Source organism: Falco punctatus (assembly GCF_963210335.1).
Source record: "Falco punctatus genome assembly, chromosome: 12".
NCBI lineage: Eukaryota > Metazoa > Chordata > Aves > Falconiformes > Falconidae > Falco > Falco punctatus.
In genome coordinates this window covers 17,467,195-17,484,028 of record NC_137592.1, presented here as the reverse complement: position 1 = coordinate 17,484,028, position 16,834 = coordinate 17,467,195, and the positions used below count along the sequence as shown (strand labels likewise).

Below are 16,834 nucleotides of genomic sequence, written 5' to 3'. Positions count from 1 at the left end.
TTCATTTAGTTAACAGCAACAGGGATGCTTACACTAAACAGAAACAGGAGCTTTGATTCCCATGGCTAAACACTGAACAGGGAGCAGCTAAACTGACAGTAAATAAAGGTGGCCTTCTCATCACAATTCTTCACCCACTTGTTTTATGAAAGGCAATTCATTTGACCAAGGCAGTCTTTCCCAATGGAGAGAACCCTCTCCTTTTTACCTTAGATGCTTCCAAATAAATGGATGCCGAGCTGCAGCAGAAGACTTACAGGTCAGAATGAAATTCACAGCTTAAAGGCACCAGACTGGTAAATACAGATTGTCAGATCCTGTCTGCATTACTTACCTCTAAAAATGAGATACTCCTGTAATTCAGGATCTCAAGTGATTATTCTGATAGTTCTGTCAGATTCCCCTCATCCTGTGCCAGTTTAAGCACCTATGTCTTGTCCTCAGGCTCCTAGGCCACAGGATGAAGACTGGATAGGAAGCATTTCTTCAGCCACTCATTAGGCAAACCCTAACTGCTAGAATAGACTACATAAGCTCCCTGTATCACATTGCTGGTGCACAACCAACAGTTCTAAGGAATTCTGATGCTGGCAGTTTAAGCACTTTTGACAAGCCTCCTTGGCTTCAAGATTAGTGACCATAAACATTTGATCAAGTGTTTCTGAAATAAAGTTTATCAGCTGTCCTGCTTTCCCATTTTCACTGTAACTACAAATACCTCAAAGATTACGAGAACAGTCTTAAAACATTAGGTAACTGCTCTGCCAGGCCCAGCGAGGGTAACCAGATGCAGGGGCCAATGTTTTGTTTGAAGGCAGCCAGAATCCCCAAACAAGATAACCATATAGCATGTTAAGATCAATCAGTTCTCACTGGGAGAGTTAGAGGCCAGGGGCAGAAACAGCCACTGGCATCCTATTGAGGTTTTGCATTTGTCCTTGGTGAAAGTCAGGTTTGTTCTCTGCTTTAAAAAAATTTCAAACCTTGACAACAAGCTAGTACTAGAAGCACAATCATGCTTATTAGCAGATCAGTAACAGAATGTTTTCCTTCTGTGCTCTGACTGCATCCTGAATGGCAACTCAGACATGGCAGTTTCAGAGAAGTCCAGGTGTGAGACTAAGTTACCCGATGTAGCAGCTGACAGGGAATAAACTCCAAAATAATTAAAAGAAAGCAAACAGGTTTAGTTGTCCGAACAAGGAATTTTAATTTTAGGTCAACTATTGAACTAGGTCAACATCCAGTTCACAATGTCTACAGATAGTGGGCATAGCCAGTCACTACGGTAAGTTTATTGAAGCACCAAGCTCCACACAAGACTGTAAAATACATTTTAAACTACTAGTAAGAAAGCTTCTTCAAGTCAACAATACTATTAAGGGCCAGAGTTTAAGGACTAAGTTTTCACCTTCCAAGCCATTTTAAGACAGCCAATCCATTGCATAAGCAAACCAAACTGCTACATACTGAAACACATAGAGCAGCAACTGTATTGAACAATTCCTGTAAATAATTCAAGGATACATTGAAACAGTATGGGTAAATTGTAATTTTTTTATTGGAAAACAAATATACAACTTGGAATGGATTTGAGGCAAATCGTGCCATAAGCAGATTCTTTTGAAAATAAGTGGCTAAACAAAGTTTAAAAAGCATAGTAACAAGAGGAGAAAAATGTTTTCTGGTACAGGACCAGCAGTACAAAAAAAACTTGTGTACGAGTACCTGGATAAATCACCCGTTTTGCATTAGTGCAACTTAAGTTTCATATTGTTGACTGTCAATCGTCCACAACGTTAAGACTCCACATTTCAACAACATGTTACAGGTATGGCCACAAACAAGTTACTGTGAAGTAAGCTAGGAGAATGATTTTTTTTTTATAGTGCATTAGCTACATGTATATATACTATTCACATGGTTTTATCCTGCAGTTAGCTGCAAGAGTCTTCATCCTCCATCACAGAAAGTGGAATAAACACCTTTATGTACTGGAGAACTAGAGCCAGCGTGTCACTTTAAGGAATTGCTAATGCATAGTAAACCCTAACTTACTTTATGTAACTTGTTACACTAGTCATACCTAAGTCTCCTAAAGAAAGCTACTTTTTTAAAAACAGACAACCCAGATGTTCCCTCAGTTAACCAACTCATCTAACTTTAGATGTGCAGAAGGGCTTAAATATCCAGAGTAAGCCACATGCAACATTTGTTACTTAGATCAATTTTCCAAAAATCAGAACAATGACAGTAAGATAAAGGAGAAAAACATGGAGGAATGGCCTTCTAATTACTATACATGCATATTCTTTTGACAGTAAGGGAAAAACCTTTTACAGATAAGTTACAAACAGAGAAAAGGCAAATAAACAATTTTGTACAAGAAATTTAACACATTCTGTACAACGTCTTCACTTCGCTGTCATCATTTGTACAAACTCTGTAAAAGGAAAGAGTTGCATAAGAGTTATTCAGAGAAAAAAAAAATCTAAATTGCAAGATCTGAGAAGTGACCTGTCTTACTAGTGCTGAACACTGTTTCAAAACTATGTTTTCAGCTGCATTCAAAAAAGCATCTTCAAGACAGTCCCCTTTTCCACCAATCACACCTAAAAACCTCCATAGTTTTAAAGGCAAAAGGCCTCTTTTACTAAAAAACTGGTCCCTCAATGAATTTCAGAATAGCCTTTATTCCAAAATAAAACATTACAGAATCCTCATGCCTACTGACTTACAGATAGGGACAAGATATTTAAGAATGACTTAGAATCAGTAGAAATTGTGTTGAAGTAAAGATCAGTTAAATAAAGGTATACAAGCAAGACACTGTATTGGTTTGATGATTTTTTTTTCCAAAGCAGAATAGCCCAAGTCTTACTATTTTGGCTGACCAGCTTTAAGCAACTGAATCATTGCTTAGTCACATACATTGGAAGTTAGATCCCACACAACAGGGTTGCTTCACTTATCTTGCTGAGCCATAGTTTCAGGTACCATAGCAAGAAGAAACTTCAAAAAGAGTTAACTAGTTTAGTTGCTCAAGTTTCAAGAGAACAAGCGGAAACAAGAGGGATGCCTACCCTCTCTAGTGCCAGCTTCTAAACAGTTTATTCATAAGTATGGTTACAGAGAAGCAGTCTGGTTCCTAAAAATGCCTTTTCACTCACAATTGCTCATCCTGAGGCCACAACCAAGAAGGCCTTAAAGGGAAGCCACACCTACACCTCCAACAGTAAGGGTATTATAGAGAAGAGCTAGGGTATTTTCGGGTAAGATGCTCAGAAAGTTAAAATAAAAACAAGTTTAGTGCTTCTGAGCTGCAAGCAGTTGTCTAACAGAACTCCTGCTTGCATGACTCCATTGAAGTTTCAATGCCAGGAAGAAGGAAATAAAAATAAGCTACTGCTGCAGCTGACTTGTGTGAAATTTAAGAAGTCTAAAGGTCTTGAAATTCCTGCATATTTTAGAGGCTTTCCCCCTTTAATTAGTAATTTAAAAAGCATTAATAGGAAATGAGTGACTTGCTACAGTCAGATCAACATTAGTGGACAGAACAGTATGTGAACATCTCTGCCAGCTTCCTTACTCTAATGGTCATTAGACATCATTACATTCAGAAAGTTATTATTACACTGCACAGTTTAACAGTAATTTTTTGCCTTTGGCACAAAGGTAGCAACAGCACATTCACCTATTTAGAGGTACACAATGTACACACTGGAAGACATTAGCTTAAAGGGACAATAACTGTTGACCAAATCTCACCTCAACTCTGCATGGCTACCAGCATGGAAAGTGCTACACAAAAAGAGTCTGTTACCAACTCCTTACCTTCATAGTTTACTTGACCATCACCATCGATGTCTGCTTCCCTAATCATTTCATCAACTTCTTCATCTGTTAGCTTCTCCCCAAGATTTGTCATCACATGACGGAGTTCTGCAGCACTAATGTAACCATTACCATCCTGTGAGGGGAAAAAGAAAGACTGGAATAGACTTGTCTAAGCCCTAGCAACTTGGCTTAATAGTACAGAGCAAGGTGAACATTAAGAAGTTAACAGTTTCTATGTAAAATATTTACTAAAACTACTAGCACTTGCACAAGGCAAATGAGAGTTCTAAGCATATCTTCAGTATTGTCCAGGATCTTAGTGTTAAAAAGACATTTTAAAAAACAACTTACTCAATGCAGTCTACTAGGTTTGTCAGTGATTAAAAAAATGTCTCAGGACAAACCAATCTGCACCTTTTGCAATCTTTTTGCATCACAGATGTCCATTCAATCATGTGACTGTCTGGTTCAAGTGTCTATTTCTTGACCAGAACAGAAACTACTTATCTTATTCACCTGTTTCATGCGAGTCCAGCACAAAGCACAAGGCCTTCAGAGACTACCTTCACATACTTCATCCTACCTGGGACACTGGATATCCAAGTACTAGTGTATATGAACTCCTGACTGACTTTTTTCTTCCCCACACACCAAGACATTTATTTTCTGTTTAAAAGTGCATCTTACTTCAGAAGCTGAGTAACTTCAGTCTCATCTAGCAATTTATTTAGTAAAGACTTAGTGAAAGATTTATGAGTAGCATTTTAAATATTTAAACAATTTCCCTGCCAGCCTTGTACAAATTTTTATTTTAGTATCATAGCAAGTGGTAGGTAGTAGTATCTATCACATTGATTTATTTGACTTCCAGGTACAGTACCACAGTAGACTGAACTTCAGGGTGACTAGTTAACCTAGAGGTTCTAGATTACAGTACTGCAGATACCCCTCAGTTCAGTGAAGAAGCTCATTAGAAGTCAGACCAATTTTTCACAACAGAAGTATTTGTTAAGGTAAACATTTTGGTACCTTGTCAAACACACGGAACGCTTCTCTAATTTCTTCTTCACTATCTGTATCTTTCATTTTTCTTGCCATCATTGTCAGAAACTCTGGAAAGTCAATTGTGCCATTGCCTGCAAGATAATTACTTTGTTAGAAAAACAGTTGTTAGGCACTTCATTATATTACTTATTAACAAAATCTTACCATCAGCATCTACTTCATTGATCATATCCTGTAGCTCTGCTTCTGTGGGGTTTTGACCAAGCGATCTCATCACTGTCCCCAACTCCTTTGTGGTTATAGTACCATCACCATCCTTATCAAATAGTGAAAAAGCTTCTTTGAATTCTGCACAACAACAAAAATAGAATTAATCCCTTCAGCTTTAAAATGTTAACGTTTGACCAATCATATGAGAACCCACTGCTGTTTATTGTCATAAGTTATAAAACTTAATTCTCAAGACAAATTTTGGTATACTGCTTAGTCTGCTATAATTGTAGTGCCAATACAGAAGCACCAGCATCCAGAAAACCACCCACCAGTCTACCAATGAACCACATTTTGACCCAAGTAAGATGGAAGGTCAGCAATTTCAAAAGTACTCAGGGAAGAGTCCCTAATACAGAGCTGAAAGGAACAGCTATTAGCAACTAGAATAATCCACTCCCTTAGTAGGAATTAGTTTACCTCATGAGAAAATAGTATTACTTTGAGAAAGCTAAAAAACAGTACTCAAAGTACAACAAATGCTACAGCTTAACAGTGCTTCTATTACTAACAAAGGAGACTAGTCAGTGAAGAAACGTATAATCAGACCAAACTAAAAATAGTTTCTCATTATAAACCACTTCCGCTGGACACACAAGTCTGAACAGTTTATGCTATGTGAAGCTGCAGTACCATAGCTCTTAACTGGCCATATCTAAAGAGGAACCTCTCCCAGGTCTCTCCCATTGGACTTTGCAGTTTGTCTACATATATACACAACTCCAGTCAGTTTTTCAAGGAGGGAAGTCACTGCAGTCTTAATTTCTGAAAAGCTGCTTAGAAAATTGCTTCAGCGCTACTGTATCCTGAAGTGGGCTTCATCGAACTAGTCAAAAACAGTTCTAAGACTGCTTAACTGTGTTTCAATGCTACCTCTTAATCCCCTACAATGGCTGTATTGTAGCCAGCAATATTAATACAAGCATAACATGTTTAATTGTCCAGTCCAAAAATCGAGTTGGTTTTAATCCATGCCATCTGTTTGTCTTTGCCCACAGACCTTAAACTAGCTCACTGGACTGTATGTAGTAGCTCATACACAAGTTATAGTTAAACATGCAAAAAACCTTATCTATTCCCTGTATAGCTCAGATCTTTTCACAGCTTTCAAGGCACCTGAGATCATGCCTTCAGAGAACTCATTAGCTCAAGGGTACTTCTGCATCAGAACTACTTCCAAGAAATTAATTTTTTCAGTATTTCCAAGCAGCTAGCTTTCCAGATGGTGGGTTTCCCAGACCAGAATTAGTTACAGTAAAAGGTGTGTTTTCACATTAACTGATTAAAGTCTTCTTTCATCCGTTTTGTAATTTGAAACACTCGAGGTGAGTACAAGCTGTCAAGTGTTAAAAATGCAACTACAAAAATAGGCTTTTCATAGTTCATGAATGCAGCTACACCACCAGAGCCACAGCTGAGTCCCATCCAGGAAAAAAAACACTCTTCATCTAACAGTTCGAAGTGTTCCAAAAGCAAACTCTCACTGTTTAGCACATAAGTCAGAGCAAGGCTACCACAGGACCAGAAAAAAGTTTCAAGCCAGTGTTGTATAATCAAAGTAGAAGTGGGCCTACCCAAACAGGAAGCTATAACCTGAACCTACAGTAATTTCCAAATGGTCTTCAGGGGGTTTCATTAAGTTTGGACGTGACCAGTATATTAGAAGTTTTACAACAGGGAAGAACAGGCTTTTGGGTCAAGCCTAGTAGAAAAGTTCATAGTCCATCACAGAAGGACCTCAAAAAAGGGCAATACTGAGTCTTTGTCAAGAGTCTGTTAAAGAGTCAGGCACTTAAGTGTTATTCAAAATGTTTAGCCATTAACCAGTTCATCCTTGGCTTGAAGGTCAACTATCACTAACCCAAATGTGAAGCAAACTTCCCAGTACTGCAATGACCCTGTCTAGAAAATGTAGTTTTTTTTTTTTTTTTTTTTTTTTTTTTACACAAAACTCTAAGACACACAGGCCATTCAGTGGTATATTCTGAATACCCAAAATTAACTACTCGATGGACAACTCTTTACCCTTCTTTTAATCAAAGATGCTGCAGACTAAGAAATAATCTGCTATAAATTGTAAACTTCAAGAAAGTGCATCAAGAATGAGGAACATATTCCTGTTTGAAATGCTGAATCGTTAGAATATGATAAATACACCTCTTCAATCACCTTCAGTAATTAGAACTAAGGAATCACAACCTATGCAGATACAGTTCAGACTAGAACAAAACCCACCTAGCATACATTTGTGGCAATGGCCAGGGAAGGTAGCTATGAAATACTGCTGTGAGCAACTCAATTCTGCCTTCCTGCAACATTCAGATTATAAATACACACCTCCCACACTTAAACACCTTTGACCCCATGTAGCATGTAAAGCAAATCTTCCCTCTATTCAACACTCCTCCGTATCAAGCTGCACATGAAAATTCTCTGGCATCCTACATAAGGCTAACCTTTGAGAAACCGGAGGACAGTGCCAGCAGAACTAGTAGTCTTCAGGCCAGCCTACAATGTCTCAGCCTTTCCTTCCTTCTGAAAAACACACTGCATCAAAAGACTACCTCCAGGCCCCAAAGAAAGGTAGTCCAACAGAATGTGAACTCTAACACCCTAGCTCACAATGTTCTAACAATAGCTTCTGAGGCAACTCTGCATCACATCACCTTTCCAGATGAAGTGGCAGTCTTCAGTGACCCAGTAGTTCTGGTTCACTGAACCTATCATTCCCACTCATGCATTTTAGCCAGCTATGCCTGGAACTTTTATAGCAGAATGTCAATTGTTCTCGTCACAGCTACCAGGAGCACAACACTTAAACATAGCTATTTCTACTATGAAATAATTTCTAAATAACTCATGTGGTCAAATCCCCAACAGAGAACCAGGGCACACTAAAGGAACAAGGCACAATGAACACCATACATAGACCTCAGACGTCTAAACGGGCTCTCTGAACAAGTAGGCCTAATGTAAGGATGTATAGCTTGCTAGACTAGTTGCTTTGGGGCAATAGCATCTTTAGACTTTTTTCTTCCCTGACCACCCACATCAAGTGGTCCTGACCTATATACCCCTTGTTAACACAACACTTAACCAAATGGAAACCCATTTGATTTGGCAACTTCAGTTCTTACTGAGTGAAGCTGCAACTAGCATTCACATGCATTCACAATCTGTACCTATGCAGTTTTTTAAAAAAAGTATCAGTCTTTCATATAAGCAAAACCTGGGTATTCTTTCATCCCCACTATGTTGAGAAGCTTCACTCCCATAGGACCAATGAATTCCATAGATTCCAGATGTTCTTATTTTCTAACAACTGTATTCTGGTGCTTCACAGCAGAAGTGGAAGATTTGTTTTCAGCCCAGGAGAAACGGCTCCTTTAACTACTTCGGCCTTCTATTTAAGGCAAGAGTGTCTCTACATTGCAGTACCATTTTCTTAAGCCTGCCTTCAAATCAAAAGCTAGGTCTATCTTCAGGTAAGGTGAAATGGAAGAGTAGGGGGGCCAAGCCTTTAAAACCACACAGCCTTCGTAAAACACGTGAACTGTACCTGTAACATTCTTCCCATGCAAGACACTGGCCTTTGACAGCAAAGCTAAGCAGGCTGCTTAGTTGGCTGCAACCTTTCCTAAGCCATACTAGGGATGGTTTTCCAACAGAGCAGCAGTGGGCTTATGTCTTCACATCAGAGATTTATCGTTTACTTGCAAACACATTTGCTTCATGAAATACCACTGCAGAACTGAAAGTGGGACATAGTTTTACACTGGGTACTGAAGTTATACTTTTACTCCTTCCACACAGACGAAGACCCTCTATTCCAGTATGACAAGCTTATTCATACTCACTTCCGGCTCTAAGAACTATACTATTGTTACTGAATAGCTAACATTTGCACTAATCCCAAGGTAGTGTTAATAAGCTTCCTGTTTAGTAGTTGATGTAGCTGATTATGGAATATAAAGCTTCCACAGTTAAGAACTGCAACAATGAACCATTATTGAAAGACAGCAGTGACAACCAATAAAGCCTGCTCCAACTAAACTGATCACAAAACCCCCAAGATATGTAGGCCACTTCCAGAAAAATCTCAAGTTGAACTAGATTTGGCTTGTGCCTACTCGTAAGACAGTACCATGGCAACAAGTAAATAGACTAAGGACTTTCCACAAAACCATAATTAGTCTCCTATGAGTTAAATAAAGCAAGCTTCTGAAGTCTAAAAGCTACAGAAGAATGTTCTTACACTACAAATTTGGCAATTACGGTAAAAACAAACTGGCTCATTATGAGTCTTCTGTTTAATACAGCATCTTCAAGAGCTACACTATAGTTAAACAGCAATACCTCTTAGAGACTGTTATTTGTATGCTTGACCTGTTACTATTAGATTAGCAGAACCCTAACACCCTCTAAAATAACTTCACATGGCCATTACACACACACTGACTTTCTAGTATTAACACTATACATTTGTCAGATCAAAACTCCAAGTTTTTGAATGTCCATGGCAAGGCTGAGTTCTGCATTACCAGCTTTAAGTTACATCAATTATTGAAATTTAAATCAGTCTACAGAGGGCAGTGACAGATACTAGTTTGTGCAGCCTACGTGAGTAGGAGACATGATAACCAGAGATTTCAGTCACTAGTAGACAGTTGCTAGTGCATAGAAGCCATTGTTAGGGGTCCAACTAAATAATATTTATTCAAGCATTTCAGAGCAAGCGCCAGACCATCAGAACAGTGCACAGAACACTTGTGTCCAAGTACACAATGCAGTTCCAAATATGGAGTATCAGGAGTTGCCTTCATGAAGCCAGTCTCTGTCAAAAACAGCCACACTCTGAAACATCTCCACTGACAGGAGACCTCAAAGTAATTTCTTTTTTTTCCCTTCTGCTAGAAAAGCACTCCAGATTCCAACTTTAGAGATTTGCCCCCTCCCACCACCTTTCAGTTTGCACTCAGAACAATTCTGTAGTCATGAGAGAAAAAGAAAGGGTCCCAAGTGTACCAGCTCATAAAGCTATCTATGATGATTGTCTAACTATTCTAGAGGACAAAAATTCACTGTGTCCATGGTGCTTTTATAGTACATGAGCCTTTAAAACTTAGGTGACAAATTAAAACATTCTACAATACTTCTTTAGTATCTAAGAAAGCTAAATATCTTGTGTAACTCAATGTCAGTGGATTAAGAGATGTGCCAGGTCAAATAGGAGTAGCAACACAGCACGTAAAAGCCTCACCTGCAATCTGCTCTTCTGTCAGTTGATCAGCCTGCAATAAAAGACAGTATCATTATAGTTGTAGAAAAACATCAAGGCAAAATTAAGACACAGACTTGTAGAGGCCTCTGAATACAGCAGCTGCTCTTCAGGACTTAAATCTGTAGCATTCTGAAATAGTCCTAACTAACACAGCTCAAAAGCCATCAGGATTGCTTGCTAAGTAAGCCTGGCAGCCTGTTTGCATTTCCTGAGCCTGCAATATACAGTACACCCAGACTACCATGTGCATCAATCAATTGCCCAAGTAACACTAGCAAACTCAAGGCACACAGGTACCTCTAGACTGATTAAAAACTCATTAACACAGCAGACTACTAGCAGTAATACTTTGGTAAACTAGCCTCAGCTTTATCACTAAACACCTTATGTCTAAGTAAGGTAGCAGTAACACCCAAATACCAATTTTATGGCAGACTATTCTCTTCTGCTAAGTTACAATGCCATAATTAGAAGAATATACTCTAGAACTAAATCATCCTTTGACTAACATGAAGCTTCATGCCCAAGACCTGGTCATAAAAGTCAGAGTCCATATAATCAGTACTAGCAGCTTCAGACAAAACTGATAATTTTAATGCATGTGTCATATGGCTGTCTAGACTTTTTTCAGAGCATTATATACAGACTCGGGTACCGTAGGAGTTTACAGGGCCACTAAAGAAAAGTTCAGTAGTAAGACAGTTTCTGTATCAGTTTGATAAGCCCCAGTTTATACCTGATTTTGCTTTATCACTGAACAGTTTTGAATCAACTGTATTTGACAGCAATAAACCCCTGTAGAAATACCTTCCCTAGGTTTTCCAAATCAGCTGCTTCTTCAAAAACAAATTATGGATAGCTTAAATTGAGTTGCAGTAAAAAGGGCATGCAATTCCTTCAAGGAAGCTCCCTGAGCTCTTTACCCCACAGTACTCTACCCAAGAGTCAAAAAAACCCCACCTTAAAATACATAAAAGATACATTCACTGTCTTAAGTTCAATGCCACTTTTTTAGTGTTGTTCCTATCACAACCATTTCAGCAACAACCTTTTTATAATTACTGCAATATTAAATTTGAAATATTTTCAGTCATTAGCTGTGCCCACAAATATCTCTACACATCAGCCATCTGCCAATGTAGTAACTTAAAAATATATACACCACCTGTCAATTTTTACTTTAATTTCAATTTTAATTAGATTTCTATATTGCATACAAACTTAGATATTACCAGCTTTGGATATTCTTCCTGCAACAGGAATGAAGTTAGCTCCTTAAGTAGCTATACAAGAGCTACACTGCTTACAAAAACACATATGGATACAATACAGCAACAGCCCAAGACAAAGCCATAACCAGCAATTTTTCAGACTGCCTGTGGCTCACCTACTCTTAAAAATCAAGATCACACCACTGAGCATCTTCTAGAAAGAGCAGCCAATGGGTATTTGCAGCTCAACTCCACTTGTTCCAATTTCAGCAGCTGTAAGAAGTATTACCATCCAGGTTCAACTTTTTGTTTAAAATAATAATAAACTGTCTACAGTGGCAGCAGCACTGCTGAGCACATCACTAATTCAACCAACATTAGACTCTGAGATGGAAGCATTCTGCTGGTCATTTAACAGAAATCTAACAGGTTTTTGCTTGTCTGGAGCATATCATTAACAGAGACAGACTCATACCTTTGCATGCTATTTACATTTTTATTGCTTGAGTGAAGAGAACTATGTGCTACATTTCTGTAGGATATTTATATCCACAGAAAACTGTAGATCAGATTTAAGTAGCAAGAACCCAGTTTTATTTAGGTCAATACTTACGGGTTACCAAGTTGAGTCACATACTGGTTTATATAAACAGTTTTATATAAAACACATGACATTAAGCAGTGTTTAAGCTGTTAAGTGTGCCTGAACCCTTCCTTTCTAACACTTCCAGCAACATAAAGCATCCTAGAACCACTAACCATAAATTTGTCTAAGTTTTGTCAGTACCTGTAAGAGGTGCAGTGTTTGAGAAGAGCACAAGGCTTATTAGAAGCCACAGGTATACGGCAGTTGAAAGATAAGCTAGGAGGTGGGGCAAGGTTGAACAAACACCATCTGTACTCTGCAGTGCTAGGCTCTGCAGGGACTGCTGCGCAACAGCAGCAAAAGGCGGAGCCAGCCAAGTCTGCCAGAACACTCCCTCCTGTGCCACTCAGGTGGAGGGGCTATCAGCCCGGATCTATGCTTAAGAGTTCCAGGCCACTGCGGCCTTCCTAGAGGGACCCTCTGGATTTCTTTGTCCTGAATTTAAGCTAGATACTCGTACACCGTACATGTGATAGCATGCACACCATCAGTAACGTAACCCAACCTCATAAACGGTTAAATTACATGCTGAAGCTTTGATATGCCCCTTACCATGGCCACGATCCACCTGAAAACCTTGGATGGAGCCGGGGAACCCATCACAGCTTTGACACAGCATTCTCTAATCCATACTGCAGCACTTTCATTTTCACTGCAATAGGTCCCATCCCCCCACCATCAGATTATGTTGAGGGCCTGACAAAGAATCTAAGTCTCCTAGGAAAGAAGGGGAGCTGTTGCGTGTGCAGCAGTTTCAGTGGCACATGCAGCCTCTAGAGGTAGTGTTTCATTACAGTCGTAGCTGCGATGCAGTAATCTGTTTGGAAGATCCTCAGAGCTACTAACGATGCCTAATAGAAAGCAGTCAACAAATCACAGATCAGGCAACACCCTTCACCTCCAAAACCTGGCATTTTGGTATACTTCACAGGTGTCAGATCCGAATGGACAGTTCTGTTCTGGCAAGATTAACTGAAGAACTAGACAGGCTAGCGTATAAGGGCTAAAATTACACTTACAGAAAGTTAGGCGATTTTGGGAGCAAATCATTTTACTTCATCTAGCATATGCTGTATTGGACTACATATATTCACAAGTTTAGCCAGTCTGGTCTGTCAGGATGAACTATAACCACATTCAAAGTGTCACTGTGCCTCCTGGACACACCCATTTTTATATAGACCTTGCTTGAAGATACTCCATTTTTGGTTCTGTACGGATGATGACTAAAAGCAGTAAGAGTCTTTCGCTGCTACATTCACTGCTTTTTTCCTTTATAGATGTTTGCTGTATAGGTTCACAATTCAAGTAAAAGAACAAATTCAGGCAGTTTCTTTGCCCAGAGAGAACATTTTAAAAACCCAAACCCTTAATTTTAAGTACCCATCGTTCACATTACACATGGAGAGTTCAAGTGATGCGATTCCTTAAAAGCATGTAACGAATGGCAAGGCAATTCCACTATACTGCATATCTTCTCTCAATGCAGAGATAGTACTAAGTGGCCACTGGTATTGCTTTTTCGACAGAATTATTCCTTTTTGTACGTGTTTCAGTATCCACTTGTTTTAATTAAAAAAATCTAAACTCATATCCTTTTAACCGAATTTGAAACCATTCTCCAATTCCACAAAATGTGTTCTATTTCGACAGTTGATTAAAATCCTAAACAAACGTATCGCTAGGAAAAATAAATTGCGCTTGATCAAGAAAATGCAGGACTGTCCATCGCAATGACCAAAACGAGAAGCCAAAACTGTTAAAAAAACCAAAATCCCTTGTTCAATAGAGCCACCGACAGCAAGGCGTTATCATGAAGTCGGCAGGGGAGAGCGGCTCCAACGTGAGCTGACAACAGGTCTAGCAAGGAGGGAGATGGTGCAGTGAGGCAGCCTGCGCCTCATCATCATGCTGCTCAGAAGCTGCAGGACTCCGCATTGCATTATTACCAGGCGCAACACACCTCGCTAGCGAGCCAGACATCTTAAGCGCTGACAGCAGCGCTACCGCGCCGCTGGCTCCCCAGCCCCATTCAGCCGGCCTGGCCGGCTTGCCGGGGGGGTGGGGGGAGGAAGCGATAAGAAAGTGGAGCTGGTGCCATCGTGGCAGGCTCCTTCCCCCCCTCCCGGCACCCCCCCACGCGGGTCTCCTCCCAGGAGGAACCGTTATCTGCCGCTCCCCCACACCCCCCCCCACGCCCCGACAAAGCGTCATGGCGCTCGAACCGAGTGGCAGTTTGAATTTTGAATCCCCACCAACGCCCCAGGGCGGGAAAAAGACCCGGGCGGGATTCGTCCACCGCCACTTCCTCCTACGCAGACGGCGCCTCCGAGAGGGACCCTCCGCCCCAGCCTGCCCGCGCTGCAGGGCTCAGCCCGCCGGCCGCGGCAAGGGACGCCTTCACCCCTGCCCTTCTGCAGGCGCCCTCACCCCACACCACCCAAACCACCTGCCCCTCTCCCCACCACCCACCCGCCCGCCCGCACACAACCACAAGCGCCCCCACCCCCCACACATTAAGCACCAAACCAGCACCCGCGAAGTCCCATCGCTGCCCCATGCCCAGGGACTCACCATGGTGGCTCGGCCTGGCTGTGGGGTGTGGTAGAAGCTAACGGCTGTACGGAGCACACCAACAACCCAACCGCTCTACAGCTCGCCTCACACTGAGCCCTGCCTGGCCGCCAGCAGTGCCTCATAAACCTCCTCACAGCCCGCCCGGATCCCTCCGCGCCGCTCCCTCCCCCCTCCCCTTTCCCCGCCGGGGAACGGAGCTGCGAAAGAAGTCCCGGCTCCTCGCGCTCTTCTCGGCAGGCCCCCCCTCACCCCGAGCGCGCCCCCTCCTCTGCCCCCGAGCCCCCAAGCCCCGGCGCAGGAAAGGGCGAGATGCGGGAAAGAGTGGGGCTGCGCTTGTGGAACGGCATGGGGGGTGCCGGAGGAGACGGGTTGAGGGACTATTTCTCTGGGCGGAAGGGGATTTTAGAAAAAAAAATGCCGAGGAGTGCAGGGACTCCAGAAGGAGCGCGCTGATTGGTGGATTCGTACCTGCAATGCGTCACTTGGACATGCACAGTCTGGGCTGGGAAGCGGTTACCCCTCCCCCCGCCCGCAGTGCGCGAGCCCCGGCCCGGCCCGGCCCGCCCCGGGGGGGCGCCGCTGACCTGCCCCGCCGCCCGCCCCGCCGCGCTCCGCTCGCTGCCCGGCCGCCCGGCCCTGCCCCGTTCTGCTCCGCTGCCTGCGGCGGTGGCTGGCCGCGCGGCCTGCGGGCGGCGGGCGCTGCGGCGGGGCGTGCTGGGCGGGCAGGGCCGCCGCCGCAGAGGCTCGGGGGCAGCGGGGCCTCCCCCCGACAGGCCGCGGTGGGGCGCGGAGGGAGGCAGGCAGGCCCGGCTGGAGCAGGCCCTGGGCCGCAGGCCTCGAACTGGGGCCGCGGGCCGGCGCTGGCAGCGGCCTGTCTCGGTGCGTCACCCCGGGGCTTCACCGAGGTGCACCTGAGTAGCATATCCCCGGGAGCGCCTCGCCAGAACGTTTCAAGCCTTATCTCACTGTGCTCCGGAAAGCCTCACCCACAGTTACTAAACGAGACTGGCTCTGCAGCCAGAACGGTCCAGAACAATTCCCACCTGGCTCTGCAGGCCAGAGATGCCTTATGGCTGGTAGCATTGTTTAAAAGAACAGATTCCCCTGCTACAGACCACGTACACCCTGGTGCCGTGCTTGCCAGGGCAAGGCCAGTGGCCAGCAATCCAGCGCTAGGATCTTGAGCCTTGCCAGGGTTTCCCCTAAGATGCATTTGGGCACATCACTCCAGGCAAAATTTTCAAACTTGCGAATACATTTTCAAAGGCATAAACAACTGATAATTCAACAAACAGCCACAATGCTGGCCAAGTTCAGTGAAAGCAGGCTTACCTGTCACCTCTGAAAAGCACAACGCTTATTTTGGGGCCATAAATACGTTACTAAATTTTGGAGGCCCAAGTCTTGCGTTTTCTGAGCTAAGTTTGAATGAAAATTACCATATTACAATAAAAATTACCTACTTCCATATCTATTGCAAGAATTATTTAGTGGATATTTATACAGTACTTAAACAAACAGTGTTTTATACCTATCTACTTATCACTGCTATTACACAAACTAGAGCAATGGCACTCACTTCACACATTGAAGAGGCTTCATTCGTCTCCGGTCTTCACAGCCTTTTTGGTTTATAGGCCATATAAATAGGATGTGCTTGGGAGGGGACTGGCATGAACAAATTTTTAACAAAAATTCTGTGAGTTTTTCCCTCTGAATATTGACTGCAATTCTCAGGGCCTGCTCTCTTTTCAGAACTAATCTCGTGTCTACCAAACTTCAGAACAAAGGGGGGGGGGGGGACCCAGAACAAGGCCTGATTTCTTACAATAATCAGAGACCCCTTCATCAAGCCCTGTGCCTCTCATCTTCTCTACTCACTTTGTGATTGATCATAGGGAATACAGAAAACAACATGGTGTACTTAAATTTGGCCTTCAGCCTTGAAATCTGCAGTTACTGTTTTGTGATACACTAGTTTTTTTAGGCTTCCTAATATATATACAC

The 16,834-nt window shown here is 42.4% G+C and overlaps 1 protein-coding gene across 1 annotated transcript; it reads right to left on the bottom strand.

The window, feature by feature from the left end:
• Positions 1 to 1,543: 1,543 nt before the first annotated feature.
• On the bottom strand, positions 1,544 to 14,976 carry CALM2 (calmodulin 2). Its single transcript, XM_080408344.1, has 6 exons — positions 14,825 to 14,976; positions 10,373 to 10,403; positions 5,047 to 5,190; positions 4,867 to 4,973; positions 3,835 to 3,970; positions 1,544 to 2,443 (listed from the first exon to the last, which is right to left on the bottom strand). Exons 1-6 carry the CDS (start codon positions 14,825 to 14,827, stop codon positions 2,415 to 2,417), a joined length of 450 nt encoding a protein of 149 aa, XP_080264470.1. The 5' UTR covers positions 14,828 to 14,976; the 3' UTR covers positions 1,544 to 2,414.
• Positions 14,977 to 16,834: the final 1,858 nt, after the last annotated feature.